Below are 23,659 nucleotides of genomic sequence, written 5' to 3' on the forward strand. Positions count from 1 at the left end.
TACGAGCATGTAGCTATCAGTATGACTGGAATCTCACACAGGGTTTGAAGCTCTTTTTGCCCCTATTAGCCATGTAGCTTTGAACAAATTACTTTACTTGAGCCTTAGCTTGCTGCTAAATGTAAGAGGGAGTCAAACTTCAAAACATGGACATAAGCCTTAAAACAGCTCAGCTCATAATAAACATTTAAATAACTACAACAAAGGTTAGAGCATGTCAATTATGTAAAATTTCTAGTATTTCCTCACTACCTAGAAAATCAAGTCCATGTTCCTTAGCATGATATTTGATACCCTATGATCCAGCTACACAATTACTTTTCCAATTTTCTAATTTGTCACCCAGCCACCACTCTTCCAATATGAAAGGTACATTTCTACCCTCAAGTCTTCTATAACAAGTGGTCATTTGGGCTCAAATAATCTTTCCTAAACATTGAAATTTTAATTCATCTTTCAAGGCTCAACTCATATAACATCTTGCTGACGTTTTCTCTAACATGCTTAGTTGACGTTAATCACTCCCAACCCTTGGCTCTCATTAGAAGTACACTTTTTCTTATAACCACAGAAATTACTGCCTTCAGCTTGGTGGTACCATTTACATCAGCATCCCACTCCAGAAGGAAGCCCGTTAGCTTTCTTTCTTGATCATCTATGTGAGTCCCATTGCGCTGAGTCCAGTATTTTATTAAAGCCTAGAAGTGTAGGCACAAGTATGAGTTTACTTAAAAAAAGGTGGGATGATTCCATAGGAAAATGAGAATAGTCTCTGATTTCACCTTAAACACTCTGTATTATCTGAACATTAAACATTTTGTGTTATCCAAACAGACAACCTCTCCCCTCCCCTTAAACATTTTGTCTGTGGCTGCTTCTGTCCTACAATGGCAGATTGAGGAGCTGTGACAGGAGTGAGTGGCCTGCACACTAGTGACTGTTGGTCCCACACTTAGGGTGTCAGAGCAGGCAGTATGTAAGTAATGACATCACCTTTAAAGTAGCCTGAGCACCTGGACTATCATCTTGACTGCAAAGCACCAGAAGGGATTCCAGGCCAAAGACGGCATCCTGTTCCAGTGCCAAAAGATCTAAAACAAAAGCAACAAATTTTATAGTGATCAGTAGAGGCTTAAAACACACATCCACACACACCCCAACAAGCCACGGATTCTAAAATATGGGAAACAAGCATGCAAAGATAGGCTTCCCTGAAAAGCACACACAGTATTATTTCTGAAATACAATGGTTGTCTAAAGATTTCCTCATCTTCACCACTTTACTGGAAATTATGAAAATACACATTAAATCAGTGAAACCCACAAAGCTATAGGTAAAGCAAAGGGGAAACAACAGAAGTTCAGGCTTAGAAAAGTGCTAAGAACAGAAAAGCCATGCAGTCCATGTATCTTTCTTGTCAGACATAAATTTATGCAGGTTTTTTCACTCAGGTGTAGTAATTATAAAGTCATTCACGTTTAGAAAGTAATAAAGAGGTCACCGAGCACTGTCGTAAGCCTGACCTCGAGAGATGAGCCCTTGGATGTTTCCTGCAGCCGCAAGGCAGTGTCTTTCAGGAACACAGGGTCTGGAATGTTATCTGTGTCTTAGTGAACTGTACTTAAGTCACTCTGTCAGTTTTCTGTATCACATAGAAGTACTCTCTCTTTCTTAAAATATTTTATTTATTTGCAAGCAAATAAGAGAAAGGACTCTTTTATGTTTCAAAGGTAGTAAGCTTGATTATGCAAATCAGAATCAAGCCAGGCATGTGCCTTTAATCCCAGCACTTGTGAGGCAGAAGTAGGAGAATCACTGTGAGTTTGAGACCACCCTAAGAATACTGAATGAATTCCAGGTCAGCCTGGGCTAGACTGAGATCCTACCTTGAAAAAACAAAACAATAAAAACAAACAAAAAAATTAGAATCAGCATCCAACTCTTGGGGCATGTTTCCTGGGTCACTGTCAGACCTTGGTGAAGTGAGGTCAGGGTACAAGAAAAAAACAGGTACACAGACCAGCAGTGCTGCAGGCTGGTGGGGACATACAGGACTACTGAACTTGTGATCTCCAACAAGACCACATACGCACTGAGCTGAGCGTGGTGACTCATGCCTATCATGCCACTGATGCTGAGGTAGGAGGACTGTGGAGTCTGAATCCAGCCTGGGCTACAGAGTGGGTAAGACTGTGCCTCAGAGAACCAATAAAGATGATAATAAGATTAAGGGCTGAAACAAATGAACTATAGAGAGCACATTTTCTGTACCTGAACACAGGCATGGAAATTCAAGTCTTAAGGTTAAAAGGCACTAGGAAGATAATAAAGGGCTGGAAGGATGGCTCAGCAGTTAAAGACACTTGTTTGCAAAGCCTGAATGACTGGGTTTGATTCCCCAATAACCATGTAAAGCCAGATGCATAAAATAGTGCATGCGTCTGGAGTTCGTTTGTCTGGAGGCCCTGACACCACTATTCTCCTACCCCCCCCCCGCAAAAATAAATACAAGTGCTTTTCTAAAAGATGATAAAAGGTATGCATTATTTTCTGTGCATGTTCTCCTTGATTATGCAAGTCAGTGTAGTGGTGCATCCCTAGAGAGGAATTCTATGAAAATTTAATTCACATCAATGTCAATCGGATTATCTAGGTGAAACTACCTACATTTGTGTGGAGTCCTAAGTAACCCGCCACACACACACACACACACACATGGTGGTGAACAGCGGAAGTAAACAGGTTAGGCTACATATAACCTTTAATTTCACAATCCTAACCCCAAGGGCTTCAGATTTTTATTAGTATTTGCAAGGATCAAGTAGCCCTTAGAAGCATGCTTGAAGACCCCTCAGAATAATGCAGCTGGAGATCAACGGACACAAGCCAAGAAAGGACCAGACAACCAAACTCCACAGAACTCTGTCCAAGCTCTAACCAAAGCCCACACAGGACATCAGTCCTGACAAAACTTACCTTTCTCTTGACAAGACACAGTTATATTTGTTAGCACTCTCACTCCATGAGCTGCAATGCCCCTGTTACTATGGTAACAGCACTCCTGGGCTAATCTGACTAAATCAGAGGATCCTATGGAAGAACCTACGTTTCCTAAACAAGCAGAGAAAACACAGATTATGTCATTCATATGGTTCAAAAAAGCAGTTTAATTTGTAAGCGCAGTTTTATAAGATAAATTTCTAGTAATAAGTTAACAAAATTTCCTTCAACACCATTATTAACACATACCAGGATTTCTTATTCCCCTAGCAAAGTATTTAAAATAGGTGGAATTACTGAAAAGTGGGGTACTGAGGTAAGAATATGCGAAAAGGAGGTCAAAGAACCACCAAGATCACAACCCCCAAAACCAAACCCAAGCCCAATGTACACATGCAGCCCTTGCCATTGATCATGATGTTTACAAAGCTACCACAGGTATCAGAGCAAACATCAACTGCTACAGTGCTTTCTGGAAACTGGATGTGGCTACAGTCACGGCTCCATCACCAAAATGTACTCTCCCACATCCTCACTTGTTACTGGCTCCCAATAATGATCAGTTGAGTCCAGGACACATATGGACCTCAGCTCTAGCTGCAAGGGAGGCATGGCAAGAAACTGTCAAGATTTTCATGGCAGGGAATTCCTTTCACCCAGTGAACTCATGCTACATTGTCATGAAAGGGACAAATAAATGCATGCTATAGTTATTCAGTTCCAACTAACTGACCAGAAAAAGTAGCAAGGGAGTCAACAAAATTTTCATTAAAACAACAACAAAAAGAGTTAGCCTTAAAGTCTATTAGGTTAGCTAGCTCCCTGGACATTAATGAAGGCACTTTTGATCAATGACACAAATTTTATTATCATAAACATGAGTTAAGGAATTAGCTTTAGGAGATAGAGAGATGGCTCAGTGGTTAAAGGGACTTGCTTGTAAAGTCTGCTACGTCTGGCTTAATTCCTTAGCACTCATGTATAAAGCCACATGCAAAGTGGCACATGTATCTGGGATTCCAAAGTGCCTGCAACACTGGGAGGCAGAGCCAGCAGAATCCAAAGTTCATGGCAAGAGACCCAGTCTCAAAGAAGGTAGAGCACAGACATCATAAAATTGTCCTCTGACCTCTGTATGTGTGCCATAATGCACATGTACACAAGCAAGAACCCCCCCCCACATACACATAAATAATAAATTTTTAAAGAAATCATCTTCAAGTAAATCAATAGTATAAAGTGGGTCATAAAAGTGAACCTTCCTTATTTGAAGCTTTACAGAAGAAACAAACTGAGACATAACTATGGATGCAGAGCTCACACATTATCTGTTTTACCTGGCACTGTGCTGAAGTAATGTTTGATGGCAATGGTCCCTGACAGTGTGGAGAGGACAGACAGCATCCCCAGTTTTAAGCTGTCATAAGGAGTCTGGAGGGCACATTCACAGAGTACCTGAAATACAGAAGAGAAGTAAACATCGAATGGAACACTTTCAAATACTCCTAAACTATTTCAACTCCATTTAATTATTTAGCTTTTAGAAAAATTATATATAATTCTTTTTTTTTTTCCATGATAAAAAGAGCAGATTAAACTGCTACACTCCTCACAGGAGCCTACGGAGACATGATGACAAACTGGAATGTGGTACCCTGGAACAAGAAAAGGCAGAAACTCAGGTAGAGCCTCTCTCTGGTTAATAACAACACTGTGTCAGTACACAGCCGCATAGCTTTCTCTTTCTTTTTGAAAGATATGCACTACCTCATACTAGTTCATTTATCACAAACATGCAATATTAATATAAAATGTCAATAATAGGGAGATCTTGGAGGGAGGGTATAATTTTCTCAGTATTTCAATAAATGTGAAGCTGCTCTTAATATCCTACTAAGCAAGAGATGTGAATATCATTTCATATATATGTTTAAATATTTTAGTAGTGTGGCATTTTATTTAGTTTGTACATGAATAGGCTTATCTTCCTTTTCCTTTCTAGTCATGTACTCTAGTGACAACAGTAGCTAAAAAATTACTGAAAACATGTTAATTTTCTTTTCACTGACGTGAACTATGGGTATGCACTGATAATACAGTGACCCTTGCCTGTGTGATATGAGTCTAAGACACAGGACTTGAAATAACTCCCATTCTCCCACAAAGTTACAAAAAAGGAGCAAAACAAAGTATAGGGGAAAATTAAAAATAAAGTTTTGGAAATGATTAGATCAAATCTTGAATGTAATAAGATCCCAATTTTCATTAAAAAATTAAAGTTTTAAAACATCTAGAAAAGTAGATACAAATACATATTGGAATTTAATATATGAAAATGGCATTTCAAATCAGATGAATCATTTAATACACTTGAAGGAACAACTTGTCAGTCACCCAGGTAAAATAAAATTAAATCCTTCATTCTTTTTGGGGTTAATAAACCACAGAACTTTAAAAGTATCATGAGTCCAAGTGAAAACTGACAAAACTGGGGGTAAAAAATCAACATTGCACAATATTAGCACAGGCCAGTAACCTTACTACCAAAAGTCCCTATAAACAAACAGCTAAACCCAACAGAAATTGGTGGTTCCATCATGATTTATAAAATAACGTACAGCTAGTAAGTAAGTGCACCAACTCTACCCACTAGCACATGTTTTCCCAGATGAACTGTTAAGTTCCATAAAGCTCAGAACACACAAACAGCGTGTTTTCATTTGCAGAACACATACATCCTTGCACATGGATGAAAAGTTTACAAGTACACAGAGCCAACTCAACAGTGACTACCTCTGCAGAAGAAACCGTGAGAAGAAACAGAGGACCGCAGCTGGAATTTGGTGGTGAATGGAGATTACAGGATAGAGATATTTTGGTTTTTTTTTTTTTTTTTGGTGGGGTGGGGAGAGTGGGAGTTGAATACAGGGTCTTGCACATGCTAAGCAATACACTACCACTGAGCTAACTCAGAAAGAGATTACATAAAACAGAACATAAAGAATTACAAAATTTCAAACCTAGTGGCCAGATGTTGATTCTATTTATGTAGATTGAGAATGGGGGGAAGGGTGCATTTCTGAGGCAGGGTAGAAAAGAAAGACTATGAAGTTCAAGAAGAAATACTCACTTGGGCTGGAGAGATGGTTTACCAGTTAAGGTGTTTGCCTGCAAAGCCAAAGGATCCTGGTTCAATTCTCCAGGACCCATGTAAGCCAGATGCACAAGGGTGTGCATGCATCTGGAGTTCATTTGCAATGGCTGGAGGCCCTGGTGTGTCCATTCTCTCTCTATCTCTATCTCTTTCTCTCTCTTAAATAAATAAAATATATTTTTAAAAAATAAGAAATATTCACTTGGAATAGGCATGTGGAATCTAAGAGGAGCAGGTTTGATTGGAAAGCTCCCATTCACACACAATTCTGGTTCTGTCATTGGCCATCTCTGTAAGCTGAGCCAATCACTGAAATCTTTGTCTCAACTTCTTGTTCGTACAATGGCAACATTCACAAAGTACTGCTGGTTTTTACATAAAATATTTGTGGAAAAACATGCAAGAAATTATACAGTGATTGCCACTTGGCAAAGGAGCTATGTGGAAAAAGTAGGAAAAACATTTTGTTGTATTGGGGCAAATGTTGCTGCGTGGGAGAATGCTTGCCTCGCATACACAAGGCCCTGGCACTTGGGGGGTGGGGGTGATAAGAGGAATGAAGGAGGGACAGGCGCAGTTAGGAAGAGAGAGAACAAGAAAGCTTTAGGACTAAAATCTTTAACTAACTGGCCTCAGAAGATACTGTATCCAGTAATGATATGTATCCAATTCTGTATGTGACTGCTCTGTGCGTAACAGACATTTAACATTTAACCTGTTGAACCATCAAGATAGCAAATGAGGTATTTTATAGGATGATAATGATCAATTTTTTTTTGCCTCTGTGATAGATACGTGTGTGTGTGTTTGTGTGCGTGTGGCAATAGGAGAACGCCAGTGTCTTTCCCTTATCACTCCGCTGCTTATTTCTTTCACTGAGGCTGGGTCTCCCCATCAACATGGAGCTGCTGTCCCTCAGCAAGGCCCAGCCCAGATGTGCATAGGCATACCCAGGGGAGTCACACTTAGCAATCTCTGGTTGGAGATGCCCCATGCTTACGTGGCCAATGCACCTAAACACTCAGTCATCTTGCCAGCCCAATTTTATTTTTTGGTTTTTCAAGGTAGGGTCTCACTCTAGCCTAGGCTGACCTGGAATTCAGTCTGTATTCTCAGGGTGGCCTCAAACTCACAACAATTCTCCAACTTCTGCCTCCCAAGTGCTAGGATTAAAGGCGTGCGCCACCACGCCCGGCTTTTTTTTTTTTTCTTTTTAGCCACCCCAATTTTAAAGCTTACCATTTCAAAAACTGAAAACAAAAAAAGTAGAAAGCATGAAAATTATAAAATTATTTACAGTGTTACCATCTGATTTCTGTCAAACAGCACATTATTGGACATTTTAAATGATCTAAGTACAAAATGATTGAAATAAAAAAGCTTAACACAGCAATCATGAAGTGCCCTAGAGACAGCATATCCGTCATATTTCAGTGATGAGATCTGCTCACATTTCTATTTCAAGGACATTAACTGCACACAGTTCTTACCAGGACCATTTTTGTATCAACAAATAAGATGCCCTTCCCACTCAGTCACGCTGATTCCGCTCACTATCCAGTCTGTATTTCTCCCTCCATGCTGGCTTAACTTTCTGCTCAACCAGAGGCCTTGGCCTGAAGTGCTATTTTCTGGGTATATCTCTGATATTGTTCTCCACCCTGAATGGGACTGGCTACTAGGGATGTGCTCAAGAACAATGTGAGAAAAATAAGATTGCAGCCAGACATGGTGGCTCATGGCTATCATTTCAGCTTCTGGGAGGCTGAGGTAGGAGGATAGATATAAGTTTGAAGCCAACCTGGGCTACACAGTAACTTCTAGGTCAGCCTGGGCTACAGTGAGTCCCTGCCTCAAACAAACAAGCAAGCAAGAAAGCAAGCAAACAAACAAACAGATTATAACCTTTAACGCAGAAACAAGCTTGGGAAGTTAGCAAGTATTATCAGAGACTGCGCCTGCAACCATACTCTCTCCTCTCTAGTGACTATAGTGAAAAAGCTGGCAAAGAACTAACTTATCATTCCTTTTTATACTGGGAAGGTAAAAGACATTTTGGAGAAACAATGTCAACAAAATATCAAGTCACTGAGAGTATCCAGAACAAATTAGTGGTTTTTTTGGTCATTTTTAGACAGGGTTTCATGTTGTAATAAGCCCTGGCTGGCTTGAAACCCATGGTAACATAAGATGTCCCTGAACTCATGGAGATAGTAGGGCCTCAGCCTCCTGAGTGCTGGGACAATAAGCATGCATCAACACCTCCAGCCAATAAATAATTTCCATTATGCCACGAACCAAATATACCAAATATTACATTACACCACACAGCTGCATAAGTGGGTCTAAGGTTGTTTTTGTACATGTGCATGGTAGGTAAGGTGTGCTGTGTGTGCACATGCATGTGTCGCATGGGTGTGCCTGTGGAGGCCAAAGGAGAACATCGGGCGTTTCCTCTCCACTGCTCATCCATGTGTTCCTGGAAATGAAGTCTCTCACTGAAGAAGCAGAAATGCAAGTAGACTGAGGAATGCAGGATTGCCAGGTAGTTGTTTGAGGAAAACAGTGTACTGTGATGTCTGGCAAACGTAAATGTATGTTTTTTTTTAAAGATACCTAAAAAGCTACATTATGTTCCTTTTCCTATAATTTGACAGACTACAGACTGGGGGTTTTGCTGGCTTAACAAAATGAATCGGTAATTCTCTTTCTGTGCTGTGTAACAGCTAAGAACTGTAACAGAAGCCTTCTGTTTCCTGAAGGTAAGGCTTTAAAAGAGGGGTAAATCTGCCTGAATCTGGGACTTTTTCCAGGAATAGTTTGAGAACATTTCCCACTACTCCACCGTCATTGCTGTAGCAATTTACTCTCTTGACTAGTTTTGATGTTTTCTTTTTTTCTATTAAATTAGTTTCTCTCAAAACTCATTACTATCACAAGAGATTTTCTGTAAGCTTTTACCACTCACATACACTAGTGCCCACTAACACATACCTGAGATAGACCCAGCCTACCCACTTGTACACTGGACCCCTTCTGGCTCTCCACTCAAGGAGCTCTTGCAATATGCCCCTCCCCCCCAGCCATTTCCACCATTTGAAACAGAATGTAGGATGTATTTTTCCCAGGCTAAAAAGATATAGTAAATAACATATTGTAGGTAGTGCTGTCTCCTTTCTCTGCCTCCTTTACAGTAAAACCTATAAAAAAGTCATCTTCAGCCACCATGTTGCTCATCTCCTGATTCTCTTCACAATCTAGTCTAGCCCACCACTCCCCATGATGCTCTAGGAACAGTGCTCTCTGAGGTCAGTAATGACTCTGTGGTGCTCAAAGAAACAGTGAAGTCCCAGTCCTCATCTTGGGAGACTTTGGTCTTCTCTACGTACTTATCTCTGCTGCTCTTTGTCAAGGGCTTTTGCTGGTGCTTCTTAAGTACAGCTTTCCTCCATCTTCTCTCACTAGCGGAGTTCTACAAATGAATGACCAAGCAGCTAGAGCTGACCACTGAACTCCAGACATGCACGTCCTCGACATCTACACTTGGATATCTTATACTTCAGAAGTGAACCATATTCTTCTCTTCAAGAACTGAGAACAGCCTTGCCCATTCTCAGTTAATGGGAATTCCATTGGCTAAAGGCAAAAACCTTAAGAGTCCCCTTGTCCTCCCCCAATATATGTTATATAACATAACATGGCAGCATATCCATTAGTTCTGTCTTTAAAATATATCCAGAATATTACTATTTCCTGATAATATCCACATCACCACCCTGGTTCAGGAGGTTTAAAGATGAGCTTATTATGTAGCTCTGGAATTAATCTGATTGAGGAGTTCAGGAGCTTTGGGACAGATTAGTATTTGATAACATCACTAGGATGAAGCCTCCATGATTGAACTCTGTCTTAACAGGAGAGACCAAAAGAAATACACATCTATTTGCCCACTCCCTGACCCTTGCCACGAGGCCTTGAAGCATATTGTGTCTTTGCTAGCAAGATGTCTATCACCAGATGTGGCCCTGGTCCTTGGACTTCAGTGAACCAAAATAATCCTTTTTTTTTTTTTTTTTTTTGGCTAACATATCCCCAGTCTGTGGTGAGTGTCATGGAGCAGCAGAAAACAGACTAATAGACATGTAAATAGAGTTGATGTGTTCCAATGTCTTTGTAGTGGAATTAACTATACAGGTTATAGGAATATGCATGCTTTCACCTCCTTTAAGAGAAAAGACTAGACTGCCAAGCTACTGAAATGAAGAATGGTAACAGAGAAAGTAAGACAACCCATCCATTAATAGCCACCACCCTGACCCCCCATAAAATAGGGAAAACAACACAGGAGACACAGAAGGCCCAAAGCATGATGGTAGATTTTAACTCATAATGTGTCACAAATCATAGTTAAGTATAAACAAACAAAGCTTGCCTGGCTGAACTAAAAACAATCCAATTAAAAACAGCTGTTATGGTTTGGAAAGGACGTGTCCTTCAGTAGGCTGAAGGGTTGTACCTGCGGCAACAGCACTCAGAGGTTGTCTGTGGAGAAGTGACCCAGTCATAAGAGCTTTACTTCAAGATCTGATGAGGGGTAGTAAAATGTGGAAGGTGGGGCCTCTAGTTGAGAGTGGAGGATGTGGAATATAGAGCCTGGTTGGCAGAAACAGGTCCTAAGAGTATGTCTTTGAGAAGTGTATCTTGCCCTGACTCCTCCTTGTCCTCCTCTCTGCTGCCTGGCTGCCTGGAGACTTGCTCCATCGACTTGCTCTGCCTCATTATGGCCCAGAAACAACATGGCCAGAAGAGCATGGACTGAAACCTCTGAAACTGTGAGACAAAATAAATGTTTCTTATTTTAAGTTGGTGTTTTCTCGGGTATTGATTACAGTGACAAAAAACTAACATATCAGCTTAACTGTCATAACATAAAGCTCAAAGATTTTTGCTACAGGGTAGTGTGATGATTCTAAGACATAAAACTTCACTTCATGGGGACGACAGATGTAGCTCAGTTGGTACAATGCTTGCTTAACATGCAAAAAGCCTTGGGTCCCACCCCAAACACTACATAAACAGGACATGGTAGGGACACCTTTAATCCCAGCACTTGGGAGGTCAAGACAGGAGAACCACAAATTCAAGACCAGCTTAGGATACATGAGATCTTATCTTAAAAAGAAAAATAAATTCAATCCATGAAGGTAAAAGTCAAGGTTTAGCAACCTTTGATTTCACTTTAAATGGCACTGCCTGTTATCAGTAATGGATAAACAAACAGGGTTTGCTCTGAGGCACAAATATACAAAATATTAACTTCAGAAGGAGCACAACAGAGTCACTGTACCATTCTAGAGTGAGACTTGCTCCTATGCTTATGGACAAAAACTGAGCAATGTCTTTTGAAGAGGCAGGAGGATGACAAGTTCTAGATCAGCCTGGGCTTGTGAATTCCAGCCCAGTGTAGGCAACACAGCAAGATCCTGCCTTAAAAATTAGTTAATTTAAGAACATTAAATAAGCTGGGTGTGCAATAAGCACTTCTTTTAACATTGACACTGATATATTAATGCTACTCTCACTTTTGGGTTAGAGAAGCTTCTCTTCTCACATGGTGGTGACCTCTGGAATGACTCAAAAGGCACCAGTGCTGAGAAGTGGCAGAGGAGTGCTCAGCACTGAAACATCTCTGTCACACCCTCCAAGGCCCAGGGTCCATTGCGGAAGAGGTGGTGGAAAGACAGTAAGAGCCAAAGGAAGGGTAGGACTGCTTACAATGCAATCTTCCAGACACAAATGGCCTGGATATCCACGACCTCGCAGTGCCTGGTACTACCTACATAGGACCCTCATAGTAGGAGGAAAAATGATGACATCAAAATAAAAGACTAGCCGGGCGTGGTGGCACACACCTTTAATCCCAGCACTTGGGAGGCAGAGGTAGGAGGATCGCCATGAGTTCAAGGCTACCCAGACCTAGTTAATTCCAGGTCAGCCTGGGCCAGAGTGAGACCCTACCTCAAAAAAACAAACAAACAAAAAACCCAAAAATCAAAAAAATAAAAGACTAATTTAGAAGGGAAGGGGATATGATGGGGAGTGGATTTGTGAAGAGGAAAGCGAGGGACAGGAGGGAATTATATTTTCTTGCCTATAATTATGGAAGTGGTCAATAAAAAAAAAAAAGCTGTGTGTGGTGATGTACGCCTTTAATGTTGGCAGAAGTAGGAGGATCACTGTCAGTTTGAGGCCACCCTGAGACTACATAGTGAATTTCAGGCCAGGTCAGCCTGGGCTAGAGGGATAACCTACCTCAAAAAACAAACAAACAAAAAATCAAAACAAACATCAAAAAACACATTAAATTATGAAATAATTTCTGCCACAAATATTAACAATGCTCTTACAAGTTTTTCATGTTCAACCACTTTGAAGGTGACAAAGACAATATAAAAATGTAATGGAAAACAATTTATTCTATGTCATGTTATTATTTTATATATATTAAAATTAAATGTACTATAGCTAGGTGTGCTGGCACACATCTTTAATCCCAGCACTAAGGAGACACAAGGTAAGAGGATTGCTGTGAGTTCAAGGCCAATCTGAGACTACATAGTGAATTTCAGGCAGCTTGGGCTAGAGGGAGACCCTACCTCAAACAAAAAAAAGTGCTACATACCTGAATATTCTCTCTACTCCAAGTGTGTGGTGTTTTATTGGCAAGTAATTTCAGATCTTGAATTGTAAGTTTCTTTACTGCTTTTCTGGGATCGTCCTTCAAATACTGCAGTAGAAGCTGAATCTAGAAAGGAAGTCCAATTCTCCATGAACAACGCTACCACAGGGGTTATCATGATGGATGCAGTATGCAGCAAAAATCTTAGATGTGAGAAAAGACTCCTGACAAATCAAAGTCATGTCATTATTTGATATGTACTGGGGTTTGGGCCAGCCTGTTTCTCCTTTTGTACAAAATAGTATCATTTAGTTTGTAAGATTCTAGTATTTCTTACACACTCAATCCTTTCTTTCCTGCCGGTAGCACATCCTGTGTCTTCCCTGGTGCCTCATTTTCCTACAGGGCTCCCATGAAACACTACTGTGAATACACAGAAGGAAAAGGAAAAATGGAGGCAGAACAGAAAAATGGATTATGGGTGCATGAGGAGGGAAAGAAGCCCCACACTTCAGAAGCTGTCTGAAGCCTTTCACCAGTTAAGAAACAAGAGCTCTAGTACAATGAACAACTGCTTAAGGCCTTTCTCTCTCCCCAGCTTTAAGTCCACTGAAGTCTAGTGATCTCACCAGAAACCCATTTACAGGGAAAGGACAGGTACTAAACCTGGTATGTAACCTTAGTTTTGTCTTACCAGATTATAATTCCATCCAAGGCATCTCCAGAGCCACCTCACATCTCATTTACCAAAACAGAAAAGGAAGAAAAAGTTTCTTAACCTTTTGAGGTGTTACTTGAGAGCCCCCAAAATGGCATATATGGCTAATGCTAAGACAAGTAACTGTGACTCTTGAGGAGCCCACACTCATGTCTGAGTATGACTTCTTTCTGAACACCTATATTTCTCCCTTAGCTTTCATGTTTAAGTCGGTATTAAAAATATCTTTAATAAAATCTCCAACTCAGAGCCGGGTGTGGTGGCGCACACCTTTAATCCCAGATCTCAGGAAGCAAAGGTAGGACTGCCTTGAGCTCGAGGCTACCCTGAGATGACAGTGAATTCCAGGTCAGCCTGGGCTAGAGTGGGACCCTAGCTCAAAAACAAACAAACAAAAACACAAAAATCTCCAACTCTGTTTCAGACTGACTAGTCTTTAAAGTCTTTTCTTGTCAAAGCCACAAATCCAAGTTTCACTTGAATCAAGATTCCTAAAAGATTATGGGAATTTCTCAAGACTGTTGAGGGTGACAGTTTGGAGCTGGACCTGTCTCCTCACTACTGACATTATAAGAGAAAGGTACTGCATAGTATTAAAATTTGTGATGTGCAAATTTACAAACAAGCAGTTTAAGAGAGTATAACTCACCTGCTTAGGTGTATCGACCAGAGATGAAGCCGCAAGGAGAGTAAATGTGTGCAAAGAAACAATGACCATTTTGGTGGAGGGATAGGACGTGACTAGTTGCTGTAAAAGCTGGCGAGCACTAGAAGCCAAGATTGCATCATGGTGCATGTGCTGCAGAATAGGGATCAACTTCAGCTTCAAGTCCACTGGCGTAGCTAAGCCTAGATGCAAGAAGAAGGTTCAGGTTTCTGACCACCAAAAGGTCTGATTCAATTGGCAAAATTCCACTTAAAAACAAGTAGTACAATACATTACTATGGTTATAACATTAAAGATAGTTGTACTAGAGCTAATCAAGGAGTTGAATCGTTTATGCACAAAGTGTTAAATTTTCAAATACTATAAAATTATATGCTCATGGTAGACACTGCTTTTATTTAGTTTTAATTTTTTATTTATTTATTTGAGAGCGACAGACACAGAGAGAAAGACAGATAGAGGGAGAGAGAGAGAATGGGCGTGCCAGGGCTTCCAGCCTCTGCAAACGAACTCCAGACGCGTGCACCCCCTTGTGCATCTGGCTAACGTGGGATCTGGGGAACCGAGCCTCGAACCGGGGTACTTAGGCTTCACAGGCAGCAGTTAACCGCTAAGCCATCTCTCCAGCCCAGACACTGCTTTTAAAAAGCACAGTAGAAAGTGATCAAATTTGCTGCCTATTTCTCCTCACATTAAGACAATTATACACGGGCTAGAGAGATGGCTTACTGGTTAAACGCTTGCTTGTGAGGCCTAAGGACCCCAGTTCAAGGCTCAATTCCTCAGTATCCATGTAAGCCAGATGCATAAGGTGGCACATGCATCGTTGGCAGTGGCTGGAGGCCCTGGTGCACCTGTTCTCTCTCTCTGCCTCTTGCTCTCAAGTAAATAAACAAAATAAAATAAAATAAAAATCTTTCTTTAAAAAAGCCAGGCGTGGTGGCACATGCCTTTAATCCCAGCACTTGGGAGGCAGAGGTAGGAGGATCACCGAGAGTTCAAGGCCACCCTGAGACAACATAGTGAATCCAGGTCAGGCTGAGCTAAAGTGAGACCCTACCTCGGAAAAAAAAACACACACACATATATGTGGTTGCAATCTGATTATATTAACATTTTTACTACTTCATCAACATCATCAAAAAGGCTACCTAAAGTAGCTCTGAGCTCTCTGGTCTTTATATGTGGCAATACCCTTCCTAGTGTACATGCAGATGAAAGTACAGATAAACACTTCCCAATGCAATGCTTCCCATCAACACTGGGGCCAAACAGAATCCCCCTCCCCCCCACGCACCTTTTCCTATACACGACAGCCCAGCTTTGTGGTGACCAAAAACAACCATCTCCCAATACCATGGGCTCCGAGCATGCCGAAGCTCATCTACTCCCTGCAGGTCACGTGTTTCCCACAGCAAAACAACTGCTGGCAGGACGAAGGCAGTGTTGCCATGCTGCAGCTGCTTTGATCCACAAGCTCTTGTGTGCTCTGGTCTCCACTTGAGTGGCCAAAGCAAAGCCCCAGAATAAGCAAGAGACTGAGGTCCAAGGTTTACTCCACTTTCTTCTCTGTAGGTCAGCGACACACGTTCTGGTCTTTAGATACGTAAAACACTGAAAGTATCTGTCTCTGCTGACCACTCAGTCTCCATGGCTTTTGCTTTTCCACCCTTGGTTTCTACTCTCTTTCTCTAGCTGCATTTATCTGTTTCACAGTCTCCCTTTACATTCACATTTTAAAATCTGGTACTCCCATGGACTGAGAACAAATTCTGTCCTGACTTTATTCTTTCTTAGACTATGCCAATGTAATTCCTTGGCCTCCTTAAGAAAAGTGGCACAATCATTCCTCCTCCCAGCCAGCCCACCCCCTCTCCAGCAGGTTGTATCAGAAGTACTTCAGACTCAGCTGGGCCTACAAAGAGCTCTAGATTTTCATTTATATCTGCCTCTCCAAAATTTTCCCATCTCAGTGATTATAGCTCCTCAGAATTTAGTCTTTCCTCATTTCTTTCTCTTAAGCCTGTTTCCAAATTTACCAGCAAATCTTATTGGTTCTACCTTTAAAATATACCCCAAATCTGACTATGTCTCCCACCGGTGAGCCTACTGGCCAATTCTTTTATCTTTTGACAGAATTGCCCCAAGAGTCTCCTGTACTACTTGGGCCTTTCCCCTTGGGCCTCTCACGCCTCACACTCGGGCCTTTCGCCTCAGCATTCTCCTGTCTCATATGCCCCTTTTCTCCACCTCAAATCTACGCACAGTCCTCTAGTCACAAGGGTGCTCAGTCACTGCTCATCGACGTTTTACTCACGGCTAGGAAGACTCAAAGCAATTTTACTTTGCAGAAACATAGCATTCTAAAGTGCAAAACCAGACACCCCTCTATTTTCCCTCAACCTCTATTACTCTCTCTTCTAATTCCTGCATTTCCTTAGTTTCTAGATAAAACTTCAGGAACAATAAAAGAATGAACCTCAAGTGCTGAAACTAATAACCCACATATATTCCATGCACCACCACGTGGTATACTCAGTTCTCCCACACTCCAGGAGGGTCCCCTGCTAACTGCCCTAGGGTGGGGAAAGAATGAGGGCCCACTTTAGAGCCTGGTTCACCCTCTGCAGGTCACAGCATGAGCACTACAAGTCAGCTTTCCAAGTGTCATTCTCTTTCACAACTCTAAGTTTCCGAGAGCCTCTCCTTCCCTGGGACCCTAGAGGGGTGGCAAAAGCTATTCCAATCTCGGGACGACATTATTCTCTACCTTGTCCTCCCCATACCTTTGTACACGGTTCCTTTATAAAACCCTCCTTGGATCACTCTGATTTTAAAAGTGCACCGTCTGTTTCCAGAGGCGAAACTGAAAGTTATGGTGAGGAGTCTGGACTTGATTCTAGCTACAACTGGAAGACAGTGGAGGGCATATCAGAGACTCAGAGCTGCTAACAGTTTCCCTTAGATAAGAATAGTCATCCTGCCTGGCTGCACAGCTCCGTCCCTTAAACAGAGTCCCTTCGGCCACAGGGTCATACTCAGGGACTCTAACCTCTGGTGGTGGTTTGAATAGAATACATGGCCCCCAATATATTCAGTTGTTTGTAGTATGCATCTGCAGCCACCTGGCTAGAGGCAGTGTCACTGGGTGAATCTTAAGGTGTGATGGTGGATTTCAGATTTCAATCTACAGATATGCAAAGTGTGTCTAGCTGGAGTTCCTGAAGTGTACAGTGGCTTTTGACCTTTAAGCTTGAACATCTCTCTCTCTCTGCTTGGGCCTGTGAAGGCAGGCCAGCTTCTTTTGCCATTATGGAACTTCCCCTGGATCTGTAAGCCTCAATAAATCCCTTCCTCCATAACTGTACCTGGTCTGGAAGTTCATCTCCACAAACCTGAAGCTGTCTGCCACACCTCCTAACTACACTCTCCCTCCACAGTACGTGGCATGCTGCAGCTGTCCCTGGCTTGTGCTCACTTCTGTGAGAATGTAGATCACATGAGGACAAGGGCTTTGTTCACTCTGGTACGCTCGCCACCATAGGCACATATAGGAAACACTTAATTTTGTTTAAAAGAATATCAACTAGCACATAGTAAATACTTAATAAATGTTAGCAGCTATTAGCAAAAGAATCCTATTAAGTCTTCTCATATTACCAAGTAAAACATACATACCTTGAATCATTTCACTGATTTTGTTACAGATTCCTACAGCAAAATCCCTTTGGAAAAAGAGAACAGCAAAAACATCAAAACCAAAAAGTAAAAATTTACCTAAGTTTCCTAAGGACTTGCCAACATAGTTAACAAAAGAGAAATGATACCCTAAATTGTAACTAGCAGGTCCTTCAAAGGGCAGGGACTGGAGAGTGGTAAGAAAATAAATAAATAAATAATAAATAAACAAAAAAAAAAAAAAAGAAAGAAAATCGAAACAAAACCCCCAACCACCAAGTGGGCTTACTTCAGCACTTTTCCCATACTGTGTTTAAGGAAAGACCTTAATCTGTGAATGCTGGTTCAATTTGTATCATATTGATACTTCAGAAAATATCAAGGTCAAAACTAGGAAATATGATATTCAAGATATACTTTCACTTAAGAAAAGCTTTGAACATAGAAGCTTTGAATACATAAGCAATAAAATCAATTACTAGCATTATGAATTTTGGGAAAGAGTAAGAAGTGGCAGAAATGCAGTAAGAAATACGTATAGCATTTTTAACATGCTAAACTTTTTAAAGTAAGCCATGCTTTAAATATGCGTGTATTTTCCAAGATGCTTTTTGATCTTTCTAGACGTATCACCTAATACTGAAAACTTTAGTAATAAAGAAGGAAATGACAGAGAAAAGTGGACTAAGCTGGCTTATGCAGCCACAGAGTGATTTACAAAACACCAGATACTTCCCCTTTGAAGCTCAATGAAAGCCAAGGAAAGCCATTGAGACAGTATCTACTATTGTCAATTTCTCTCACAAGTCATGGAGTTTTCCACATACTACACAATGTATGAAGAAATCACCTTTTCACAGCTAACGCAATTTCTGTTTTCTAGAAATTTATTTTATTTATTTTTGCGTGTGTGTGGAACCAAACTTGGGCTTTGTACATGCTGGACAAGCCCTCTACCAGCAAGCTACCCCTGCAGCCCTGAAAATTTCTCAGGTGTTGGGTTCAGTGTACAAACAGATGGGTTCTGTGAGGCTGAGTCAATTTGTCCTGTGCGTGGCTTCCCTCAGACCACCTCTCATGACTCACGTTCCCTTGCCATCAACCAGCGCGCTGCTTGGACTGCTAGAGCTTCCCTACTCACACTGAGCATTCAAGTACACTTTGCCTTCCTTGCCGTAAAACCTGAAAGATTTTTCTGAAACTTCTGTTTTAATAATACCTTCTTATAAAACAAAGGAAAGTTCATCTGAAAAGTGTTTTACTGTATACTTAAGGTAAATTATTGGTTTGAAAATTAAAGATCTGGGCTGGAGAGATGCCTTAGCGGTTAAGGTGCTTGCTTGTGAAGCCTAAGGACCCAGGTTCAATTCCTAAGTACCCACATAAACCAGATGCACAAGGTGGCACATACATCTGGAGTTGGCTTGCAGTGGATACAGGCTGTGACATACTCATTCTCTCTTTATCTGCCTTTCTTTTTTCCCCTCTCTCTCTAATAAATAAATATGTTCTGAAAAACTAATTGTTTAGAAAAAAATAGAGACTTGTTTTCTCAGTCCACAGCTGTATTAGATGTTGCAAAGACAAAACTGAAACTGAGTTCTCTGACTCCATCTATTCTAAAGAGAATTACCGGGCTGAAGAGATGGCTTAGTGGTTAAACGCTTGCCTGTGAAGCCTAAGGACCCCGGTTCAAGGCTCGATTCCCCAGGACCCACGTTAGGCAGATGCACAAGGGGGCGTGCGCATCTGGAGTTTTTTTGCAGTGGCTGGAGGCCCTGGCATGCCCATTCTCATTCTCTCTCTCTCTCTCTCTCTCTCTCTCTCTCTCTCTCTCTCTGTCGCTCTCAAATAATAAAAATAAAACAAACAAATTTAAAAAAAAGAGAATTACCATAACTGTAAGAAAACAATGACACTAGATAGTTCCCTGGCTTTACAGAGGAAGGTAAGCAAGCAGTGGCCACTCTCCAACAGAACAGGAACTTTGTAAAAGATCTGGCTGCATATATGCAGAATGTTTTGGCTGCCCACAGACAGAATTTTACTCATGCCTTATAAAGGGACAAATCCACAGATTAGTTTTTTGCATAACTCTTGAGAAACACTATTTGTGTTGAAAATTTCAAAATGAGTGACATTTTCTTGTCTCATGGTTTATCCTGGCACAGTGGTATTGGTATTTTCTCCTCTAATGTGGAAGCAATGGGGATAGTTTTTCTTTTTCTTTTTCTTTTGTTTTGTTTTTTTAGGTAGGGTCTCACTTTAAGACTAACCTGGAACTGACTATGTAGTCTCAGGATGGCTTCGAACTCCTGGCGATCCTCCTACCTCTGCCTCTCTAGTGCTGGAATAAAAGGCGTGCGCCATCACACCTGACTAATGGGGGCAGTTTTGACACTGCAGCAGTAATCAAGGAGGTAGCCCCAGAAGTACTAGTGTCTTTTTATTGTTCACTATTGTACCACCACATTAAAGAGGAAGTAAGCTAGATGCATTTAATGTTCGTAGACAAACCATGACTGCAGATGGTTCAGTGGTTAAAAACACTTACAAAGCCTGGCAACCTGGGTTGGATTCCCCAGCGAAATGCACACAATGGTGCATGCATCTGGAGTTTGTTTGCAGCTGCAAGGGCCCCCGGCACATCCTTTCATTCTTTCTCTGCTTGCAAATAGACTAATAAAATTACTTAAAAAAATAAAAACCATGGCAATTACTAGTTTTATCAAATCTCTTTCGTATTCTGTCTCTGTTGGAGTGGTGAACTTTAGAAGCGCCAGTGCCACTGTTTCCCATGGACACCCAGTTTACTCGGGCTTGGCTGTTTGGCTAGGATATTGGAAGATGAATAAAGAAAACTTGTAACTTAAGTGCAAATAATTGAGAATATTTATTACCAATTATAATACTTAAGCTTTTAAACAAAAACTTATAATTTCTGGGGCTGGGAACATGGCTCAGTGGTAAAAGGTGCTTGCCTGCACAGCCTGTTGGGCCGGCTTCAATTCCCAAACCACCCATGTAAGCTGGATGTGGAAAGTGGCACAAGGGTCTGGCATTTATTTGTAGCATAGAGGCCCTAAGACACCCATTCTCTGGTTTTGCTTGAAAATAAATGCATATTAAAAAAAATAACATATTGTGGGCCAGAGAGATGGCTTAGTGGTTCACGTTCTTGCCTGCAAAGCCAAAGGAGCAAGGTTTGATTCCCCAGAACCCACTTAAGCCAGATGCACAGGGTGGCGCATGCATCTGGAGTTTGTTTGTAGTGCTTGGAAGCCCTGGTGCACTCATTTTCTCTCTCCCCCTGTCTGCCTATTTCTCTCAAATACATAAATAAATAAACATTTAAAAAATAACAATTGCAACAAATATGTAGAGTACAAAAGTAGATGTGGGTGAGAATCTAACGAGATTTAAAGAAGTTTACCAAAATGTTATTGCCACACTTCCCAAAAAATTGGTTATTTTGGAAAGTAAATTATTTTGAGAAAGATTAAAAAAATTGTTTTTGGCTTTTATTTATTTGAGAGTGACATACAAAAAGAGGCAGAGAGAGAATGGGTACATCAAGGCCTCCAGCTACTGCAAACAAACTCCAGATGCATGCACTACCTTGTGCAGGCTTATGTGGGTCCTGGGGAACTGAGCCTCAAACCGGGGTCCTTAGGTTTCACAGGCAAGTGCTTAACCACTAAGCCATCTCTCCAACCTGAGAAACGTATTTTTATGTTAACATACTATAGATTTGTTTTGGCTTTTTTATTTTATTTTATTTTTTTTTTTTTTTGGTTTTGCAAGGTAAGGTCTCAGGCTGACCTGGAATTCACTATGTAGTCTCAGGGTAGCCTTGAACTCACGGTGATCCTTCTATCACTACCTCCCAAGTGCTGGGATTCAAGGTGTATGCCACCACAACTGGCTTATATTTATTTTAAAAATAAGTGAATATCCAAAACATTTAACCATTTAAATTTATAATAATTATCAGCAGACACAGTCTATATCAACAAAGGGCCACAGTTATATTTTAAGAGTGAGACGGCAGGCCAGATGTGACACAGGCTAGTAAGATAGCACTTGGGAGTAGAGGCAGGGAGATCTCAAATTGGAGGCCAATCTGGGCTACATAGTAGGATTCTGTCTCAGAACCCCACATCAACCCCCTCCTGCGTTATCAGTTACTCTTTTGGTGACCAAAAGTGACTTATGGAAGGAAAAGGGTTTTAGTTGGCTTACAGTTTCAATGGGAAGTTTCATCATGGTCAAGGTGCAGCTGGCACAGGAAGTCGCAGCTTCCTTACCAGTCAGGAAGCTGAGAGTGAGAATAGCATTTGGGGTTGGACTATATAAAACCGCAAGGCACATTTTCTCCAGCAAGGTTCCATCTACTCAAAGTTCCATAACCTTCCTGAATAGCGCCATCAGCTGGGAGTCATGTGTACAAAAACATGAGTCTAAGGGAGGCATTTTACATTCAAACCATTACACCTTCCCCACAAAAGATAAAGTGGGGCTAGAGAGATGGCTTAACAGTAAGGTGCTTGCCTAAGAAGCCTAAGGACCCAAGTTCAATTCCCCAGTACCCACATAAGCCAGATGTACAAGATGGTACATGTGTCTGGAGTTTATACACAGTGGTTGGATAAAGTCTAGGTGAGACTTCTTCACCACGCCATTCTGGCCCAAGCACTTCTTCAGACAATCCTCCCACTGAGGCCCTTATCACAGTACCAACTAATGTTTTTTTTTGGTGGGGGGAAGGGAGGATGAGGGTTTGAGGTAGGGTGTCACTCTAGCCAGGTTGACCTAGAATTCACTATGTAGTCTCAGGGTGGCCTTGAACTCAAAGTGATCCTCCTACCTCTGCCTCCTAAGTGCTGGGATTAAAGGCGTGAGCCACCACACCCAGTTCATTGTAAACGAACTCCAGACACATGTACTACCTTGTGTATCTGGCTTTACATGGGTACTGAGGAATCAAACCTGGGTCCTCTGACTTTGCTGGCAAGTGCCTTAACCACTAAGCCATCTCTCCAGTCCTAACACACTTTCTATATAAACTTGTGTGTGTGTGTGTGTTGATAGGCATGGAACCCAGGCCTTGTACATGCTAGGCAAAGGCTCTACAACTGAGCTACATCTCCAACCCCTTACATACTGTCATCAATTCCACCAATGAAGAAATTTGGGTTCCACCACAGTCTTAAATCATTTTCCAAAAGTGACCAAAAATTCCACAGCTAAAATAAAACTAGCTTCTGATGATAACACAGGAATGAACTAAAAATGACTCTGATATATAAATTAAATCACTAAATTGTATTCTTAACCAAGTTTAGAAATTAAATCTAGAATGCTACTTTTGCACTGGATGGACATATTCAGTCTGACTGACTATGTATTAGCATGTAAATTTGGCAGTGTAAACCAGAGGAGTTATCTACAGAACAATGCTTACTCAACAGAAGCTTTTAAGTGGTCTCTCAGTACCAGGAACTTTCAAAGAGTTAGATAGGAACTGTATTTACTCAGGTATTTCCTCTCAATTGCCACACTTACTAATTCTGAGCAGCAAAATTTAAAAATTACATGGTCCCTTTAGTCTACTCTTTTCCAATGAGTAATCCTTGAATTCTGAAGTTTTGTTAAGAGAGGTTGAAGAGAAGACTACGTACATAATTATGGTTAGAAGAAAAATGGTGATTATTTCAAGTTTTACCAATGTAGCAGAGGCTTATAATGGAAATAATACTTGC

General features: G+C 41.1%; 1 protein-coding gene across 2 annotated transcripts in view; it reads right to left on the reverse strand.

Moving 5' to 3' along the window:
* Ints7 (integrator complex subunit 7) overlaps positions 1-23,659 on the reverse strand; it is a 61,884-nt gene that overhangs the window by 22,786 nt on the left and 15,439 nt on the right. For both annotated transcript variants that reach the window (XM_004671293.2, XM_045155483.1), the window contains exons 5-10: positions 17,898-17,944; positions 14,202-14,401; positions 12,838-12,960; positions 4,339-4,456; positions 2,978-3,112; positions 994-1,091 (exon numbers count right to left, since the gene is read on the reverse strand). In XM_004671293.2, the coding sequence (XP_004671350.1) occupies positions 994-1,091; positions 2,978-3,112; positions 4,339-4,456; positions 12,838-12,960; positions 14,202-14,401; positions 17,898-17,944 (721 nt within the window). The remainder of the gene's footprint in view (positions 1-993; positions 1,092-2,977; positions 3,113-4,338; positions 4,457-12,837; positions 12,961-14,201; positions 14,402-17,897; positions 17,945-23,659) is intronic.

Source organism: Jaculus jaculus, chromosome 1, assembly GCF_020740685.1.
Source record: "Jaculus jaculus isolate mJacJac1 chromosome 1, mJacJac1.mat.Y.cur, whole genome shotgun sequence".
In the NCBI taxonomy this organism is placed as follows: domain Eukaryota; kingdom Metazoa; phylum Chordata; class Mammalia; order Rodentia; family Dipodidae; genus Jaculus; species Jaculus jaculus.